At 42.1% G+C, this 19,851-nt stretch overlaps 1 protein-coding gene across 1 annotated transcript in view; it reads right to left on the bottom strand.

Moving 5' to 3' along the window:
• Iqgap2 (IQ motif containing GTPase activating protein 2) overlaps positions 1-19,851 on the bottom strand; it is a 256,487-nt gene that overhangs the window by 141,721 nt on the left and 94,915 nt on the right. The window contains exon 3 of the mRNA XM_013025233.1: positions 5,668-5,824. Coding sequence (XP_012880687.1) covers positions 5,668-5,824 — 157 coding nt within the window. The remainder of the gene's footprint in view (positions 1-5,667; positions 5,825-19,851) is intronic.

The following is a 19,851-nucleotide window of genomic DNA, read 5'->3' as shown; positions in this document are numbered from 1 at the left end:
TCTGAGATGTTAGCTATGGCTAGGTGACATCACAGGGTTCAGGCACCTGTGATGGCAGTAGTGGCTTTATACGAACAAGAGTTCTAGGCTAGCACACTGGCTCTGTCTTGCCCTCTGTTAGGTGTCCTCTCTGTTAGGTTAAAAGGCCCTCGCCAGTACCACACTCTACAACCTCCCAGCATCCAGAGCTAAATGAGCTAAATCAACCTTTGTTCTTTACAACTCACTCAGTCTGTGATATTCTGACAGAGTGTAGCTGTATATAGACACTTGCTGCCCCTGTCCAGGAAACCTTTCTGGCCTTTTGTCCGTCCCTTCCCTTCTAGAATTGAGGTGTGCCTCCTTTTGTCCAGTACCTTCTCTTCATGGCCCTCTACCCATTTCCAATTTCTTCTTAGCGCCTGCCCTTCCTTTTCCTTCTCATAGTCACTCACTTATTGTAGACACTTCGTGTCTAGGCAGGCCACTGCACCGGTCACCACTCACTGAGATCTGTGTCCAGACTCCTGCTACTTCACACCATTGCCTGCGGAGCAGTGGATGTGTCTAAAGCACACACATTGTTTCGGTTTAATGTCTCCTACCTCTTCCTTTGCAGGTGACCTGGCCATCCTCTGGGTGGCCACCAGACCCCCTGACGCCATCTTGCCTTCCCACTCCCCACTTCCACTGTTCCTTGTCATAGCTATTCAGCTCTGCAGGTGTGGTCAAGCTCTTGTCTTCCTGGAATCTCACCACCTGACACCTCCTGAATGTTCTTCTCACTCCCTACCCTGCCTGTGGGTAGATGGTTTTCTTACCTTTCCAGCCCCAGAGTCAACCTCCTCACAGCCCATCCCTGCCATTGCTAGCTATCAGTAATGCTGAATGCCACCTTCCCTTCATATGCCCATCACTAGTCATAGCTTTTTACTTATGGTCTGTCTCTTCAGCTACAAATACAATAACATCAGGACCATTCTATTAGTGCCCAGACAGTGCCTGGCATAGTGCAGGTGTTTGTATGGAAGAAATATATGTGCATATGTGTGTGTGTGTACACACATATGTATATATAAAATATAATACATATATTGTATATATTCTTGATCTGACATTCTTGGGATCAAAAGTATTTCAGATTTCAAAATTTTTGGAATTTTACAGTATTTGTATAGATTTTACTAGCTGAGGCTATGCATGGCAGTACATGCCTCTCAACCCAGAACTCATTAAGTGAAGGCAGGAAGATCATGAGTTCCAGCCAGCCTGAGCTATAGAGCAAGACCCTGGAGCAAAACAAAACAAAACAAAGCACAAAAAACCTAAGAACATCTCTAATCTCCCAATCTAAAATCCAAAATGCTTACAAATCCAAATCACTTTGAACATTGCTGGTGCTCAAGATTTCAGATTTCAGAGCATTTCTACTTTCTGATTTTTCAGGTTAAGATGTCAATCGATGTATTTCTACCATGGTATCACTCTATTCCTTTCCCTATAATACTGTTATGGTTTAGTCTACGAGTGCTTATCTGTTAAAGAAATGGTCTCAAATCTTAGTAGAACCTAAACAAAGAATCTACCTCAGGTGTGAACTATTATCATTAGAACTTCTGGGTCCCAGGCCAGGGGATCCTGACTGACTTAGTGAGGCAAGGACACAGGTTTTATATACCAGGTGGCCCTGAAGGAGACCTGAGCGGCACACTCAGGAAGAACGTCAACCTCTGTCTAAGCACCTAAAATGGGTATCTACCCAAACAGAGAAGATAGAAAACAATGACGGCCTCTGCATATTGGAAACTATTGTTTTCCTTTCCCTTACCTAACCATTTCCCAAGCACTGGCCAAGGTCCAGCCCCTGCAGCATTCCCTGAAGACAGAGAAGAGAGAGCCTATGTGGTTCTTGCCTACAAGATAAAACAATCTTCCCTCTGCCTCATGTGTGAGAGAGACAGTGCTGGGTGTCAGGTGCGCCTGGCATGGTCATGTGCTCACACCTGGCCATGGAAAGAACACTTAGCTACAATACCTAGGAACTTTCTAGCTCGATTTAGGGGTTAGAGGGAACAGGGCTTACACTGATTGGGCAACAAAAAGAGATGGGGTAACAGCAAATTTGTATTTGCCAATTGATAGCTATGAATGTGTCCTTCAGGGCTCAGGGACATGGCGTTGCAGTGGGGACACTGTGTCCAACAGGAGGGTCATGCTTTACTGCTGCAGCCTAAACAGATCCCGTAACAAGAGCCTAAGTTCACTAACTCATTGTTTCCAGATGGCATTTCAAGGGCTGGGCCCAGGCTGGTGTTCATTGTCTTTCTCAACATCCCTGCTTCAGTCCCGTGACTTAGGATTCCTTAGAAAGGGGTCATGTGATATGTTAGCCCTGAAGAACATGAGAATAGGAAGCTAAAGTGCTAATTCATAAAGGTTGGTCTCTTTTCATTTTTATATAAGAAATGAAAAAGCCCTAAAGGTTGTTTTTTGTTTGTTTGTTTGTTTCCAGTCGTGGGGCTTGTACTCTGGGCCTGGGAGCTGTCCCTCAGCTCTTCAGCTCAAGGCTTAGTGCTCCACCACTTGAGCCACAGCACCACTTCTGGCTTTTTCTGTGTATGTGGTACTGAGGAATCGAACCCAGGGCCTCATGCGTACAACAAGGCAAGCATTCTACCACTGAGCCACCTTCCCAGCCCCAGTTTTTTAAAAGTTTATTTTAGTATTATTATCTTTAAGTAGTTTTACAAAGGAGCAGGCATTTTAACAAAGCATTCATACACTTATGTATTCATAAACCTATCAATACATCTTGCATATATCTTGATCCATGTCACCACGTTCTCACCCATCCGTCCCCTCCCCATACCTTCTCTCACTCTTCTTAATTTTGCAGGATATACATTGGCTCTTGACTGCACTCTCCCCCTCTTCTCCACTTCATTCGCTGACCCCTTGCCCCTTGACCTCACCCCGCACACAAAGTTCAGCAAAATCAAAGAGCTAAAATAAAAATTTTACAATCACAGGGCAAACGACTAAACATTTCTATCCAGAACACTGGGCACTTTCAAGGGCTTAATAAAAGTAGAGAGAAAGCTCTGTTCTCCAGCGATGGGATGGAAGGGTAGATTCCATTTGTCCTGTGTTTTTCTGGCAGCTCCACAGCATGGAGGAGCTCCCACGCCACAGCTGGCAACAGCCCCCCTCCTTCTGCCATCTCCCTCCCCCTGGCCCTCACCCACATGGCATGTGTGTAGTCCAGACTTCCAAAGGCCTGGTGGGATAGGGGTAGGGGACTGCCGTACAGAATGCTTCTCTCCTCTGTGTTGCTTTGCTCAGGGGTGTCACCACCTGCCTGTGTCCTGCAGGTATTTTCTTTCAATAAGGCATCAAGACTATTAGGTTCCCTGTCAGATCCAGCCCCAAGAGAGGCTGATGTTCATTTAAGCACGTGATCCCAAAGGATGCCCCCAGCTCCAGTAGCCTTGGGGAAACTGTCATGGGAGTTCAGAGATGATCTGGAAGGAGACACTGATACCCAAGGTCTTGGATGATCTGAGGGAGAAGAGAACCAGCTCCCAAAGTCAAAGAGAAATGTCTAATTTCCCCTTCCAGATCAGGCCAACACCAAGCCCAACTATACTTATCAGCAAATCCACACAGGCAAAAACAGATCAGGATCTTAATAATAACCATCATAGGAACATTGAGGAAAAGAAGGAGAAGAAAAGGGAGGAGGAAGAAGTGGAGGAGAAAGAGGTGGAGGAGGAAGAGGAACCAAAATCTAAAATGTGGTTACATGTTTATTTTGTGTGTAGTGATAGAGTTGTTTTTATTTTCCTGTGCTTCTCCATTCTCCTAAAATTATTTCCCACAACTTTTTAAGCTTGAATTCTGGCTTCCTAGAACACTGTCTTAGTAAAGTATTGCGAAAGGCTATAAGGAATAGGATTTGGGGAGGAATATGACATCATGAATCCAAACTTCCTTTAACAAACACCAGCACATATTCCTGAAATAATCAAGGCACAAACTTGTGCTTAGTTATTGTTTTTTTTTTCTTGGCAATGAACATCATTCCCAAAGAGATCTGTCAAGTGACTATCTACTGTTGAGCCTTAATGATTATGTGAACATTTGATCTGAATTCATTATATGCATTTTAAAATATGTTCTCTAAAATATATTTCCCACTCTTTCTATTTCAATTATTTCCCATATTGTCTCCCTGAAACTCTAAGAGAAACAATATTTAGTGTAAGACAAGTAACTTTTAAAGAGTTACAGATAAAAAATATTGATATAAAGCCAGGCACCAGTGGTACATGCCTATAACCCTCACAATTCTGGAGGCTGAGATCTGAGGATTGAAGTTATCCCAAGTAGGAAAGTCCAAGAGACATTTAGCTTCAATTTACCACCAAAAAAAGCTGAAAGTAGAGCTGTGGCTCAAATGGTAGAGTACTAGGCTTGAGCCAAAAAGCTAAGAAACAGTATTCAGGCTTTAAGTTGAAGTCCCAGTACACACACACACACACACACACACACACACACACACACACACACACTTGATATAAAGTACTAAATATGGGCTGAGGGTGAAATTCATTGGTGGGGCATTTGCCTAGTATATGCAAGATCGTGGTTTTGATCGCTATCACCATAAATCAACCAAAGCAGCAATTGCCACCACAACCCTTAAACGCATGAAAAAAATAAAATCAAGTTTCAAGCAGGCTTTAGCACTCTTGGTCTGTAGTAGTCTGTAGTAAACAAGAGATCACACATTCAGAATAGAACACCATGCATTTTAAATTCCCTTCTAAAGAGACGTCACTAAGGCAGAAGCCTTGTAGGCTGGTATCAGTGTTTCCCTCGCTCACTTTTTAGTGGAAAATTTCAAACATAAAAAAGGCGGCAGTGTAATATAACCAATTCCTATGTACCCATCATCCAACTTCACTACTTACGAACTCAAGGCTAGTTCTGTATCATCTATATACATTTTCCTTCCATTAGGTTAAAGTGAAATAACATTTTATTTGTACAATTATAAAACATCTCTTTAGGAGATCAGGACTTTTTCTTGTGAATTTATTATGATTGTATTTAAGACCCCCAGCTCCTTCCAAATTTAAATAATAGTGGTGGTGGTGGTAGCCATAAAACCATTCATAATACAAAAAGGTTAGTCTCACTTTGAAACAGCAAATGGAGAATTCTTATTTGAACATTACCTCATTGCCCTTAATTCTTGGGGCCCACAGGTTCAAGTCTCAGCTGAGTATTTTCTTCCTTGACAAGAACTTAAGGAGTAATAAACTGAGTGGGTAGTTTAAGGAAGGGAAAAAAAGAAGGCATCCCATGTTCCTACTTTCACAATTACTGGCCATCATAAAGTCACAAATGACCTCCAGGAAGAAAACATGAGGGCGACATAAGCAAAACCCCAAACATCAGAGGTCTCTCAGCCTGGGTCAGGAAATGGAAACACTTTGCTTTTTTAAAAACTGATGCAGCCTCAGGAATGATTGCTAACAGGCTCCCAGACCAAGGGTAGCACTTTCCCCCACCATAGCCCAACTCATTATAGAAACAGTAGCAATAAAAAGAGGGCAAAAAAGGAAATGAAATATCAAGCTTACACTTTCAGCTCGAAGCCCAAACCAATTACCTCCTGGTTACCTTATAACGTGTTTGTTCCACATCGTAGATCTTTTTCTCTGATACCATTTTCGGGGCAAAGAACTTGGCTAACTTTGCAAGATAAACTCCATTCCGGAGCCCTTCTTCCAGTTCAGTGGTTGGTGGCAATTCTTCAACTAAGCAGACTTCCATCCACCTAAAAAGAATCGAAAGCATTAAAGTGATTCCAGTTGGGTGACTTGATGTAAATGGAGACATTAAGAAAGCACAACCCCCAACGTCTTTACTTTACATTTGGACAGGGATGACCACGGGGAATAAGAGCCCAGAGCCACCAACTCACCGCGGCACTTCATCTCTATTTGAGTCTCTGCCAATACTCTTCCATGCCAAGGAAGGAAGGAGGCCAAGCCATTTTGTATGGGTGGAATTAGTTCTGCTGACATTAAAGAAAATATAATTCTCGGTTTATGAGCCTTCAGCAGAGGCAATTTTGTAGAGGTTGTGCCTTGGGAGAAGAACATAGTCCAAAGTACATCTCTGTAGTTGTCTGGGCTCAGAAAGGAGTCTCGGGAAAGGCAGCAAGGCAGGGAAAATGGGCTTGAGAAGTTTTGAAAGATCAGCTGTCTTTAAACAACATTCACTCCTTTCCCCTAAACCAGAAATGGGGGGAAATACGGTACCTACTGGAGTCTCAAAAAATGGTTTGGAGGTCACATGAAGTCTTAGGACATTGTGCTAGGATTTTAGGACGACAGCACAGAGGTCATTCATGGCTGAAGGACAAAAAGTGGGAGAGAAGCCAAGCCAGTTCACATTTCACACTGAAGTCCGTGGCGTCTGCCAGGGACATGAGGGTAATGCTCTGCCGATCTGTTCTTGAGTAATTATCACCTACTGCAATACCTGAAAGGCAGGTGTGCAGCTCTCAGTGGGAACTTCTCCCTCCCTGCCACCCAGGCACTGACCCCCACTCAAACCTAACGCTTAGTATGAGTACCATATGCCTTCCCTCCACCACCCCGCAAGACTACCTGGAGACCATTCACAATCTGGGGTCTCCTCACCATCAGGGGGTCAGTGGAGCACTGTGTGACAATTCTTCAGCTCAAGGCTAGCACACTCTATCACTTGAGCCACAGCACCACTTCTTAAACTTTTTTTTTTTGGTTGGTCATGGGGCTTGAACTCTGGGCCTGGGCGCTGTCCCTCAGCTCTTTAGCTCAAGGCAAGCACCCTACCACTTAAGCCACAGCACCACTTCCTGGGTGACAATTCTAACAACGCATCCTGATCTAAGATGTCAGCAGGATCTGGATGTTATCTTGCAAAGGGCCTACAGACTCTTAATAAGTACAAAGGAGGCAAATGGAGTATATCAGAAAAATATAAACATAAGTCTTGTGTTTGAATAACAGTAAACACAATTGACTTCCTAGTATGCTTGAGACCCTGGGCTTGATCCTAACAATATATTCATGCACGTATGCACATGCATACACACACACACACACACACACACAGATGTTTGTATATAAAATTGGGAGAAGACAGTGTCATTCCAAGAAAACCCAGAGAACCATTTTAGGGAGAACCTTGTGTTCACTGCCACACATCAGAGCCTAACAAGAAATTAGGGAGTGAAGAGTGGTCAGTGGGTTAACAAACTAAGGAAACGCCAAGAAGGCTGGGTATGGTGGGGGGCTGGACTCGGCCTGGAGAATAGGCAGAGAGAGTTCACAGTTAGGCAGCTGGGCAAAGCAAAGCGATACAAGAAAGATGGCAGACTAGTGGGAGAAACCAAGAAGACTTTGGGGTTTGTGGGGGCTCATGGGAAGAAAAGAGGCTGGGGATCAGCAGTGAAGCGGGGCTCCATTGTTGCCTAGGAGAAGGGAACTCCTGGCAGCTTTACAGAAGAGGCGTGACTCGCTGACAGCGGTAATTACAGCCAATTAATCTGTATAATGGATGTCTGGAGACGCTGCTGAGAAGCTGGATTAGAGGGGAAGAAGTGGGAAAGAAGGAAACTAAGGCGATATTTTAAGGAAACCGTAATGGGATGTGGTGGAAAAGAGAAATATTAGCAAGGGAGAGGGAGCGCTGACAGGAAACTGCACCAGAACAGAGTCACCTGGTAATAGGGTGACTGTTAGAGTTCTTTCCTCTGCTCAAGAGGCAGGGATGGTAAGAAGGAGCTACAACCTTCTTGTCTGTAACATCCTTTATTTGATCCTTGCTTCAAGTAAACTGAAGTAAAAGTACAATATACCTGTTAAAAAATCAACAAGAATATTGTCTAAAAAAAATTAGTCCAGGTTAAGAGTCAATGTCCTAGACCAGATGGAAGACTTGGTAGTCAACTTATAAAAAGAGAAGGTTTAGCTGGCTACAGTAATATGAGTTACTTTGAAGACTAAGGTGGGAGAATCGTGAGTTTAAGGCCAACTTGGACAACAAACATAGCAGAAAAATCTTTAAAAAAAAAAAAAAAAGGAGGCGGAAGAGGAGAAAGAAAGCTGGGCAGTTTGTATGTGGTAGCACTTGCTATAATCCCAGCACTTCAGAGGTGGACGTGAGAGAATCTGAAGTCCAAAGCCAACCAGCAAGACCCTGTCTCAAAAAAAAAAAAAAAGTTGGTAGCCGGGTGTCAGTGGCTCACGCCTGTAATTCCAGCTACTCAGGATTGTGGTTCAAAGCCAGCCTGGGCAGGAAAGTCCATGAGACTCTTATCTCCAATTAACCACCAGAAAACTGAGTGTGGTGCTGTGGCTCAAGTGGTAGAGCATTAGCCTTGAGCTGAAGAGCCAAGGGATAGCACCCAGGCCTAGAGTTCAAGTCCCATGACTGACAAAAAAAAAGTTGGAAACAGTGGTGGTACATGCCTGTCATCCCAATAATTTAGAGAAGAGAAAATTGCAATTCTAGACCAGCCACAATCCTATCGGAAAAATAAAAGCAAAAAAGACAGGTTATGGTGCAAATGGTAGAGCACCTGCTTAGTACATTTGAGGCTCTGAGTTCAATCGCCATCAGTGCCACCATTACCCATCCCCTCCCCTCCACCCCGGCAAAAAAAATCCTTTGTATAACAAAATAAATAAAGGAAAATAAAAAGATTTCTGTTTAGTAGAATATTTCTGTTTAAGATTGGGTAGAACCATGGATTAGAGCTTCTTGTAAGGTGGGGGGTGGGCAGATGGTAATGAAGCGGAGAATGTAATGGAACAAACTATTTACTTCATGGTCAGAAAGCAAAGCAGAGGATGGGCTAGGGCCCTAAAACCCCATCAGGGGCCTGCTAGCAGTGACCTTAGGACCTCTCACGAGGCCCTTCCTCTGAAAAGTAGGTATGGTGCACCTCTCAACAGTACTGGCTGGGGACCAAGTTTTTTACACGTGGTCGTCTACATCCAAACTACAGAACCGAGATTCTAAGCTTTCTCACACCCAAACACAAGCTGTTTCCAAGCAATTGTTTTCAAATAATCTTGGGGAAAATTTTAAAAATTGCCTTCTATACAGCAACATACAAATGCACTGTTACAACTTTGTGACTGGTAACTGGCGGGAAAGGAGGTAAGTGGACACGGGTAGCTGGAATGCTACCTGTGGGACATGTTGACAGCTGGGTGAATGAGGCAGGGTGTGAAAACAATAAGCTCTAATGTATAAAAATTTAGGCCTGAGATTGCTTTAAAAAATGACAGAACTATATTAAATTTTGTCTAATGTTATTAAATGTGTGCAATTGGCTTAAAACAATGATGATCCCCAAAACTTTATCACACCAGTAATCTTAGCTACTCAGGAAGCTGAGATCTGAGTAGCAAGGTTCAAAACCAACTCAAGCACCGAAAATCCCCAGGATGCTTCAGTCTAATTAACTAGCAAAAAGTTGGAAGTAGAGGCATGGCACAAGTGTACCAGCCTTGAGAGAAAAAGCGGGCAAGGGCAGGAGGCCCTGAGTTCAAGCTTCAATACTGGTACCAAAAAAAAGTAGCCATGGGTGTGGCTGAAGTGTTTGGGTACTTACATAGCAAGCTCAAAGCCCTGAGTTCAAACCCCCGCACCAAAGTATGCACATGTGTGTGTGTGTGTGTGTGTGTGTGTCTGTATCCATGACTATTATTTACAATATTTTAAACTGCTCAAAGACAAAAGCTATATCTTGATACAGATTATGTTAATATGTAAAAATATTTATAACTAATTCATTTACACATGGAAACCTGTTTACTCATAGTAAGTACCCAACACATGGCGATCATGTGAAAGATTCACAGTACTTCGCAATACAGTATCTCAACTACATGGTAAAATTGATGACAAAGTAATTACTAAATGTTTCAGATTTGCAACATTGGGCTTCACTTTCTGTAAAAGAATGGTGCCATTATTATCAAGAACTAGTATTACAGGGCACTATCCTAATACTGGATTTGATGCTTTATAGAAAATATTATTTAATTGATAGTCCCCCCCCCCAATAAGGAAGAGCTGCCGTCAGGATTACTATTTGTAGATGAGGTTTTGGTATTTTTTCTCAGATTCTAATGATTTTCTCAGATGATTTTGCAGCTTTTCTGAGGCACTGAAAAACCCCAAAGCCACACAACTGCTGGGTGAAAGAATATCATAAAGCTGCTAAGGGGCCTCTATTACCCCAGTTACAACTTTGAGTTTCTCCCTCTCCCTGTGAGTTGTCTCTTGATTCTGGTAATTTGTTTCTTTTGAGGTGATAAAACTTTATTTGATGACATCCTACTTATCAATTCTTACTCTTATTTTTCTAGACACTTGAGTCTTACTCAAAAAATAATTACCTGTGCCTATACCTTCTAGAGTTTTCTCTGTGTTTTCCTGGAATAGTTTTAAATGTGACAGTAAGATCTTTGATCCATTTGGAGTTGGATTCTTGCACATGGTTAAGAGATGGGTCTAGTTCCAGTCTTCTGTATGTAGAGAGCCAGTTTTGTTTTGTTTTGTTTTTTGTCAGTCGTGGAGCTTGAACTCTGGGCCTGGGCACTGTCCCTCAGCTCTTCAGCTCAAGGCAAGCACTCTACCACTTGAGCTACAGGCCACTTCAGGTTTTCTGATGGTTTATTGAGATAAGAGTCTCACGGACTTTCCTGCCTGGTCTGGCTTTGAACAGCGATCTTCAGGTCTCAGCCTCCTGAGTAGCTAGGATTACAGGTGTGAGCCACCAGCGTCCAGCTTTAGATAGACAATTTTACCAACACTATTTGTTGAAGAGATTGGTTTTTCTTTTCTCCAGTATATATTTTTGGCTCCTTTGCTAAAATCTAGATGGCTATAGCTGTCTGGTTTCATTTCTGGATTCACTTCTGTTCCACTAGCCTTCATCATGTCTGATTTTGTGTGAGTGCCATGCCGCTTTTGTTACTATGGCTCTGTAGTATAATTTGAAATCTCATATTGTGATACCTACCATATTGCTTTTTTTTTTTTTTACTCAGGATTACTTTTGCTTTTTAGGTTCTTTTATGCTTCCATATGAATACTGGATTGCCTTTTCATTTTCTGCAAAGAATAATATTGGGATTTTGAATCTGTAGAGGGCTTTTGTAACATGGTCATTTTCATGATATTATTCTTGCTATTCTAAGAGCAGGGGAAGTCTTTCCATCTTTTGGTATCTTTTCAATTTCTTTGATCCATTTTTGCATACTTCTTGTATGTGGTGTGAGGCAAAGGTTTATTATCATTCCCTTGCATGTAGATACACGCTTATCTCAGTACCATGGCTGAAAATGCTACAACTGTTGGTACTTTTATGGAAAATCAATTAACTAGAAAAGAAAGCATTTACTTCTAAACTCTTAATTCTAGTCTAATGATCTATGTCTATGATTTAGGTATGGACAGTTCATAAAGCACACATACATAAAATCAAGCTAGCAAGAGTTCCTGTGTTGTCAAGAGACAGCCTAAAAATCCACTGAAATCAAACCTCAAAACTGGCCTTCCTTCCCTCCCTCCGCTCCTGCCATCACCATTTCTTTCCTGTTCATTATTCTGGCCTACAACAGCCAGATGGGAATATTTCATCCCAAAGCAGAAGCTGAAGTAGTTCTTACAAACACTTATGGGCAACAGAGAGCCCCACCTTCCTGCCTGTGTGAGGGACCCCATCAGTATTGCTTATATTTTCTCCTCTTTGCAGGGAAACTCAAAGCACATAGGAACAAGATGGAAGCAAGAAGAGTTCCCTTTCTATTATTCAAGCAATCTCTCTTCAACCTGGTGTGTGTGTGTGTGTGTGTGTTTAAGTTAGTTTCCATAAATAACTCTACATGTAAATGTACACGGTCTGATCCAAATGAGAATGGAGGACAAAGAATGAGCAAGTTAGGAGACAAAGAAAGGAGAAAGAAAGGAAAAAAATGTCTAATTTTAGGTTAAGGCCAAAAATGAAAATAATATTTTGTCTTGCAAGATAGAAAACAACCATCCAACCAACCAAATAGAAACACACAATAATCCTGGGCCAACCAATCCATTCTACATGCATGCTGTGCCTCATAGAACATGGACGAATTGCAGAGTTGTTAGGACAGTGCTATCCAAGTTACTATTCAGAAAACCACCCATTAGAATCTTGGCCTCTATCATATAAGTGCTGTATGAAATAAATGCCTTCAAGGTAGAACTACTGGTCAGGAATACAGTGTGTGTGTGTGTGTGTGTGTGTGTGTGCGCGCGCACGCGTGTGCGTGTGTATTGGTCAGGAATACAGTGTGTGTGTGTGAGTGTTTGTGTGTATTGGTCAGGAATACAGTGTGTGTGTGTGTGTGTGTGTGTGTGTGTGTGTGTGCGTGTGTGTTTTAAAGTATTTTGGTTAGGGACGTTCAGCCAGGGTTGAACTCTCCACTCTGTTTGATGTGTTTCTCTGTTGGACTGGCTTGCCCACTCTGAGTATAACTCATAGGAGTGAGAATGCTGGTGGTCTTGAGTAGCACACAGCACATCAGACTGAAGCAAGGCTCTGAGTCCTGTAGCCCTGGACTAACTGACTTAACCAGAGTCTCAGTTCCTTACCCTCTAAAGTGGCCTAAAAAAATCCTGCTTTGGAGAGTGGCTGAGAGTGAATGGAAGCTAGTGGCTGGTACACAGAAAGCCATTGGTGGCAACTATCATAGCTGTTCATATTCTAGTGCCACCCATGGATCCACTGCTAAGATAGTTCACTGCGGGCATCTGCTCCTCAGCGGGACTTGGTTTGTGATACAGACCTGCAGGCAGCAACCAGACCATGTCAACAGGAGTTGTCATCACAGCCTGTCGCATTCTCTTAGTGAATGCATTCCTCCCCTGCAAATGCAATTCTGGTACCAAACACAAATTACAGACCTGAATGGTAATTAGGGTCTATGTAAATATTCATGTATGTTCATGAGAGCCAGGCTCCCACCATACTGGTAACGCCCACTGTTAACAGATGCAGCTCAGCTACTCAGCACATACAGACAAGCATTTAGCAGGTACTTGGCACTTACATGAATGCATTCTTACACTAACCTGATGAGATCAAGGTCCTTGTCCTTGACTAGAAAAGCAAGGAGATACACAACGAATTCTATGCTTCCATCAGAAAGAATGGCATCACCCCATTTGTAAGGAAATGGAAAGACTTGGACAAAATTATATTAAGTGAGGTAAGCCAGAACCAAAGAAACATGGGTTCCATGGTTTTCCTCATTTGTAATAATTAGTATATGCCTAAGAGAGTCCTAGCAGAGGATCACAATAGCCCAATAGCTTGTGCATATGACTATATAAAATGATGCTAGTCGAAATGAACGCTAAGACATGGAAACAAGAGGGTTTTTTCTTTTCTTTTTTAGTGTACTGTTTTCAGTTATATCTTTTTTTTCTTTCATTTTTCCCCCTCTGGTTTATTCCCTGTGGTCACTGTTTTTTATTTTGGTACACTTTGTCTTGTATATAAGTTTATCTGGTTAGGGAAAAGGAAGGGGAATCACAGAAACAGTGGGACACAGGGTGAACCAATGCAACAGTGATACTCACAAGACACTATGCTGGAAATGAACTTTACAACTTGGAAGGGGGGCGGAATCTGGGAGAAGGGAAAACAGGAGAAAACGAGGGAGGAGTAACACCATTCGAAAAGAAATGTACTCATTACCTTACTTATGTAACTGTAACCCCTCTGTGTATCATCTTCACAATAAATTTAAAAGAAAAAGAAAAGCAAGGAGAGGCTTGAAGACAACCTGCTCAGGATCACAAAGCCCATAAGCAGTTGAGCTGTGATGTACATCTGTTTTCAGCTCCACAGGACATCTCTGCTCTGACAACATGGAGGGGTCATGAGGGGAGATATCACTGATAGCCTCTCTAACTAAAAAGAAGCCAGTTCAGATCTAAACTAGGTTTTCTCAAAGCAAGCTTTACATGTGTAAAGCTTTTATACTCTAAGATGAAGCTGAGTATACCCTTTGACCGCCAGTTCCAGTAACATCTGTGGGGTTCAGCTACACATTGGACTTTGAGCTCCTGAAAACTTGGCTTCACATTTGGTTCTGCCAGTTATCAATCATGAGTGGCTAGGAGTACAACCATCTTCTCTGGACCACAATTTCCTTTCTCAGGAAATTGGGTATAACACTAGCGACTTCACAGCGCTGTTATAAAAAATAAGAATAAGCCAGGTGCTGGTAGCTCACACTTGAAATCCTAACTACTCAGATGGCTGAGACCTGAGGATCACAGTTTAAAGCCAGTCCTGGCACGAAAGTCCACAAGACTCCTATCACCAATAAACCATTCAGAAAAAGCTAGAAGTGTAGTTGTAGCTCAAGTGGTAGAGTTGCTGGTCTTGAGCAAAATAAGCTCTGGGACAATGCCCAGGACCTGAATTCATGCCCCAGGACCAGTAAAATAATAACAATAATAGTAAAAATAAATATTTCATGTGGAATCCCAATAGTGAAAAAGTACCACACATGTAATAGGTGCTCAAAAAACAATTGTTTGAATCTGGGAGCTGGTAGGTCATGACTGTAATCCTAGCTGCTCAAGACAGGATTGAGGTTGGAAGCCAGCTGGGCAAATAAATCCAAATGACTCTTATCTCCAGTTAACCAAGAAAAAGCCAGAAGTGGAGGCATGGCTCAAGTGGTAGGGCAACCAGCTTTGAGGGAAAAAGCCACGTGAGAGCACAAAGCCCTGTCCATGTGCATATACACAGATATACACAGAACCATTCATAATCAAGAAATGAAAAGGAGGTAAGAAAGTATCAGCTTCAAGTGGACACTTCATGCTGCCTATGGAGTGTCCTGGCCACTTCGCCTAAGCATTTGAGAGTGAGTCTTCTGGGTAGAGACTGCTGGGGCATACAACACCCTATAGGAAAACAAGCTGTCCAAAGGCCTCCAAGAACTGAGCTCCCTGGGAACTTGTGACAAATCTTGTCCACGTGCAGTGCAAAGTGCTTCCCCATTCTGCAAGATAAACAGGAGCTTGGTGCGGGGGGGCGGGGGAGGAGGGGGGAGTAGAGAGGACAAAACCAAAAACACATGACAGCAGATTCCTGGCAACCAATGCTCACTGAAGGCTTCCCCCTACATTCGGCCTGAATATCAGCTTATGATTTGAGGAAGCAGATTCTCCTTCCTGGGTTTGCATTGTGTATCTGATCTAACCACAAAATCATCTTCATTTTTGCATTTTAAGCATTTATTTGCACCAGTGTGGGCAGGAAAATGAAAGCAGAAAGCTTCCAAAGGTCATTGTAAATTTTCCTAGTTTGTCCTAATTCCTTCCTGCCTTTGAATACCCCCTTTGAAAGCTCATTACTACTCCCCAACCAAATCTTCCATGTGAAATTATTAAACACCTATGACCCAGCCATACCACTCCTAGGCATCCACCCTGAGCAACAGGAACCAGGATACAAGGCCACATGCACCTCCATGTTCATTGCAGCACTGTTCACAATAGCCAAGATATGGAAACAACCTAGATGCCCCACTAGAGATGAATGGATCCAAAAATTGTGGTACCCATATATAATGGAATACTATGCAACCATTAGAAAGGACAGAATAATGGCATTCGCAGGGAAATGGATGGAGCTAGAACAAATCATGTTGAGCAAGGTAAGCCAAGAGCAGAGAGACAAATGGCACATGGTCTCCCTGATATGTGGATGTTAAATCCAAAATGCAAGGAGATATGACAAAGTAAACAGGACATGAGAAACAAAGGACCTCCACTCTAATTTGTTGTATCATTTCTAAATGACTCCATGTTCTCCACCACATATATGGTATATATATATATATATATATATATATATATATATATATATATGTGCACATGTGAGGGAAGCTAGGAGGAAGACATAGAATCAGAGGGAAACAGGGGAAAATATACAACAGAGGGGCCCATCACCTGCACCAGTCATAGATCAAAACGAACTAAGCAACTCAAGGGCAACGATGGGAGGGAGGGAAAGAAAGGGAAAGAGGGAACAGCTTACACTAAGAAAAAGGAAAGAAATGTACCTATCACCTGATGTGAAAGAAATAGTTGTATTGTCAAAGCTCATAGAATGTACAAACATTATAGACCATGATAATGACAATTTGCCTTGTGAAGGTTAAAATATGTCTGTGACTTTAAGTATCACTATCCCAAAATACTGTGAAATTTATGTAATCACCTAATCTCAATAAAAATTATTAAAAAATAAAACATTAAACACCAACTTTTGTATTTGTGTGCACAAGTGTGCTAGTACTAGGGCTTGAACTCAGAGACTCCTGTGTTCCCTTAGTTTTTTCACTCAAGGCTGGTGTTCTACCAGTCAATTCTGGTTGCTGGTTAACTGCAAATAAGAGTCTCCCGAATTTGTCTGACTAGCCTGGCCTTGAACTATGACCCTCAGATCTCAGCTTCCTGTGAATCACAAATGCCTGCCAATACCTGGGCATTCTAGAACAAGAGAGAATGTCATAGTTATGGCAGGCCATATTTCAACAAATGCAGAAGATGTATCCTGAATGGCTCTATTTATCTTTCTCCCCTTAAACTACAGGTGTCTTATGTTCAATGAACATGGACATGGATTCCTACAGTCTAAACGACTAAGAGAAAAACAGCTCTCCACAGGTAGTTCAAAGTAAGGGCACAAGACAATTTTTATTGGAAAATACAACTGAGAGTCATGTTGTGTGAATACCAGACTCAGAGCCATCCCTCTTCTAGCTGTATCTTACCATCCTTTGCCCAGCCTGTATTGATTTTTCCCCACCCCCACCACCAGCTGTACCAAGGAAGTGACAAATGGGGTCTCACTAGATGCCATCAATCATTGTTACCCGGAGGAGAATGAAAAGAATCCAACATATGTTCCTGCAAATGCCTCCCACCCTCTTCGCCCACCTCTTCTTTTTCCTCTTCACTGACACATGATCTTTGTAAGCAGTAAGCCACTTTTAAATTTCCTTCCACAAGAACACTGGAGGAGCACACAGGAGCACCTGAGTATGGATTTTCTATTCTTGTGTTTATTCTTAGTTACAGTTCATAGTTCATGAAGGTCAGACTGAAGTGCGGGGCACAGCAACACTCCTGCCAACCCCTACCATGGTGAGTGGAAGGACCGATGATGAAGCCCACAGGTGCAATGGCTGCCTGGAAAGGATGCACAATACAGGTAACAGATGGTTCTCTCCAGAACTTGAGACAGAGCAGGAGTTCCCTCTCTCTCTCTCCTGACCACTGTGACACTGAATAGATCAATTCCCATGGCAACTGCTCTAAACATAACACACTAAAAACAAACCAGGGACAATTTAGACAAGAAGACAAGAGTCTTGTGTTTTGTTTCTGAGAGTATAGCAAGAATCAAGAGGTGGCACCTTCCACTCTGGGCCAGAGAAGAATTGTATTTTCACTCTAGAATTTCTAAACTCTGGCTAAATAATAGAAGAACATCAACAGCACAAAGACCAACTCTGGGGACCAACTGTATGAGGATATTAATTGCAATCACATTAAAAAAACTAACTTCAGGGGGGAGGAGGATTGGGGGGGAGGATGGGAAGGGATGGGAAGGGGAAACAAAGGAAGAGGCTACAATGCTTGATAAGAAATGTACTCATTATCTTGCCCATGTAATTGTAACCCCTCTGTACAGTATTTTCACAATAAAAAAAAAACTAACTTCAGGGTGCTGGGAAGGTGGCTCAGTGGTAGAGTGCTTGCCTTGCATGCATGAGGCCCTGGGTTCGATTCCTTAGCACCCATAAGCAGAAAAAGCCGGAAGTAGCACTGTGGCTCAAGTGGTACAGCACTACTAGCCTTGAGCTGAATTGCTGAGGGACAGCGCCCAGGCCCAGAGTTCAAGTCCCATAACCAACCAAAAAAAAAATTAACGTCAGTTAATTTTTTTTTGAGTTCAAACTAGTACTGTCAAAAGCAATTACCCAATCAACAAACAAACTTTGAAGTCCAATGACTGCAGGGATTATGAACTTATTCTGTATCATGTATATAAAATACTATGCAGCATTAAATTTTATGACAGCTTAGTAAAACAGAGAGCAGGTGATATAGTAAATTATAAAACAATATAAAACTTGTGCATTTGTGTCATTCCAATCTATGTATGAAAAGTTGATATATTAGGTTTAGTGGAATTCTGCGGTTTCCTAAATTTGTTTTTACTTACTTATTTACTTAATTAGCAGTTTTGAGATTTAAAGTCAAGGCCTTCTGCTTGCTATGCAGACACTTGCCATTTGAGCTATGACCCTAGACTGATTTTTTTTGCTATAGTTCTTTTTTTAGTTAGAGTTTCACATTTTTGCCTGGGCCTGGCCTCAGACTACAATCTTTATAGTACCTGGCATAACTGGCATACACTACCAAACTCTGTTTACCAAGATAGGATCTTGCTGATTGTTTGCCTAGCTTAGCCTTGAACTGTGATCCTTCTGATCTCTGTCTCCTGAATAGCTGGGATTATAAGCATGAGTTAATGCAGGCCTAAATTCTCTTGAAATGTTCATGATAAAAAAAAAATTGAGATAAGAAGAAAAGTAGGATAAAAGTCATCATAATTGCTTCAACTGCTTTCAAAAACTGAGTTTTGCCCTACAAAGCAAGGTAGCAGCAAAAAGATTCACAGTTAACAAATTGCATCAAAACTTTAGCCTACTTGGGAAAAAAAAGGCTAAGGAGCAAAACAAAATAGTCACATCCTTTATATAGATTAAATACACACACACACACAGAAGATACATAGAAAGAACACACACCAACCTAAATGTTGTTTTTAGATGAGTGGTTGCCTCTTGGTGGGAGGAGACTAGAGATAAAATCAAAATAACTTAAAAAATAACCCACTGCATTCTTAGTATTCATTCTACCTTATTGCTAAAAGTCCATTTTTATCACAGATTAGGAAGGGACTACTGCTCTAACATGTGACAGTTATTCCTTAAAACGATGCCTACCCCTGAGAGAGACTAGGATATCCAGTATAAAAGCTGAGCTGACCACATTCCTCACACTAGGCACACGATGGACACTGGTTTGTGTTGGCTCCCGAAAAGTTACTTGCTTTTAAGCTAGATACCAGTGGTTCATGTCAATAATCCTAACTACTCAGGAGACTGAGATCTGAGGATTGAATTTTGAAGCCAGCTGGGGCAGAAAAGTCTACCTAGACTTCATTTAATTAACCACCAACTAAGCTGGACTAGAGGCATGGCCCAAGCAGCAGAGTGCCAGCCATGAGTGATAAAGTGGAGTGAGAAGGCAAGGCCTTGAGTTCAGATACATACACAAAAAACATATTTGCTCCTCCAAAGATTATAAGCTCTGTCTATGGCAGGATGACATTCAGCGGAAATGTACAAGGGTCTATAGCCTCAAAAAAAAAAAAAAAAAAGGAGAGATTTTTAGGCTCTTTTTCATCTTGCTATTCTGAGCTGCTTTGCCCCTCTAGGCTTCAGCTTCCGGGTCTGTTGACTCTTAAAGCCCCTTCCAAGCCTGTGATAAAGATGGATCTTTCACAGGAAGGCAAAATGAAGATAAGAATGCAGTGTGTTTTTTAAAAAAGTTATTTGATTTTAGCTCTAGTCCCCTCCCTCCAAGAGGCAATCATTCATCTGTGTCTTCCCCGTGACATACCCCTGGCTTCCATAGGCCTTATATGACCCACTG

The sequence above is a fragment of the Dipodomys ordii genome, unplaced genomic scaffold (genome assembly GCF_000151885.1).
Source record: "Dipodomys ordii isolate 6190 unplaced genomic scaffold, Dord_2.0 Scaffold83, whole genome shotgun sequence".
NCBI lineage: Eukaryota > Metazoa > Chordata > Mammalia > Rodentia > Heteromyidae > Dipodomys > Dipodomys ordii.
This window is presented reverse-complemented; position numbering and strand designations above follow the sequence as displayed.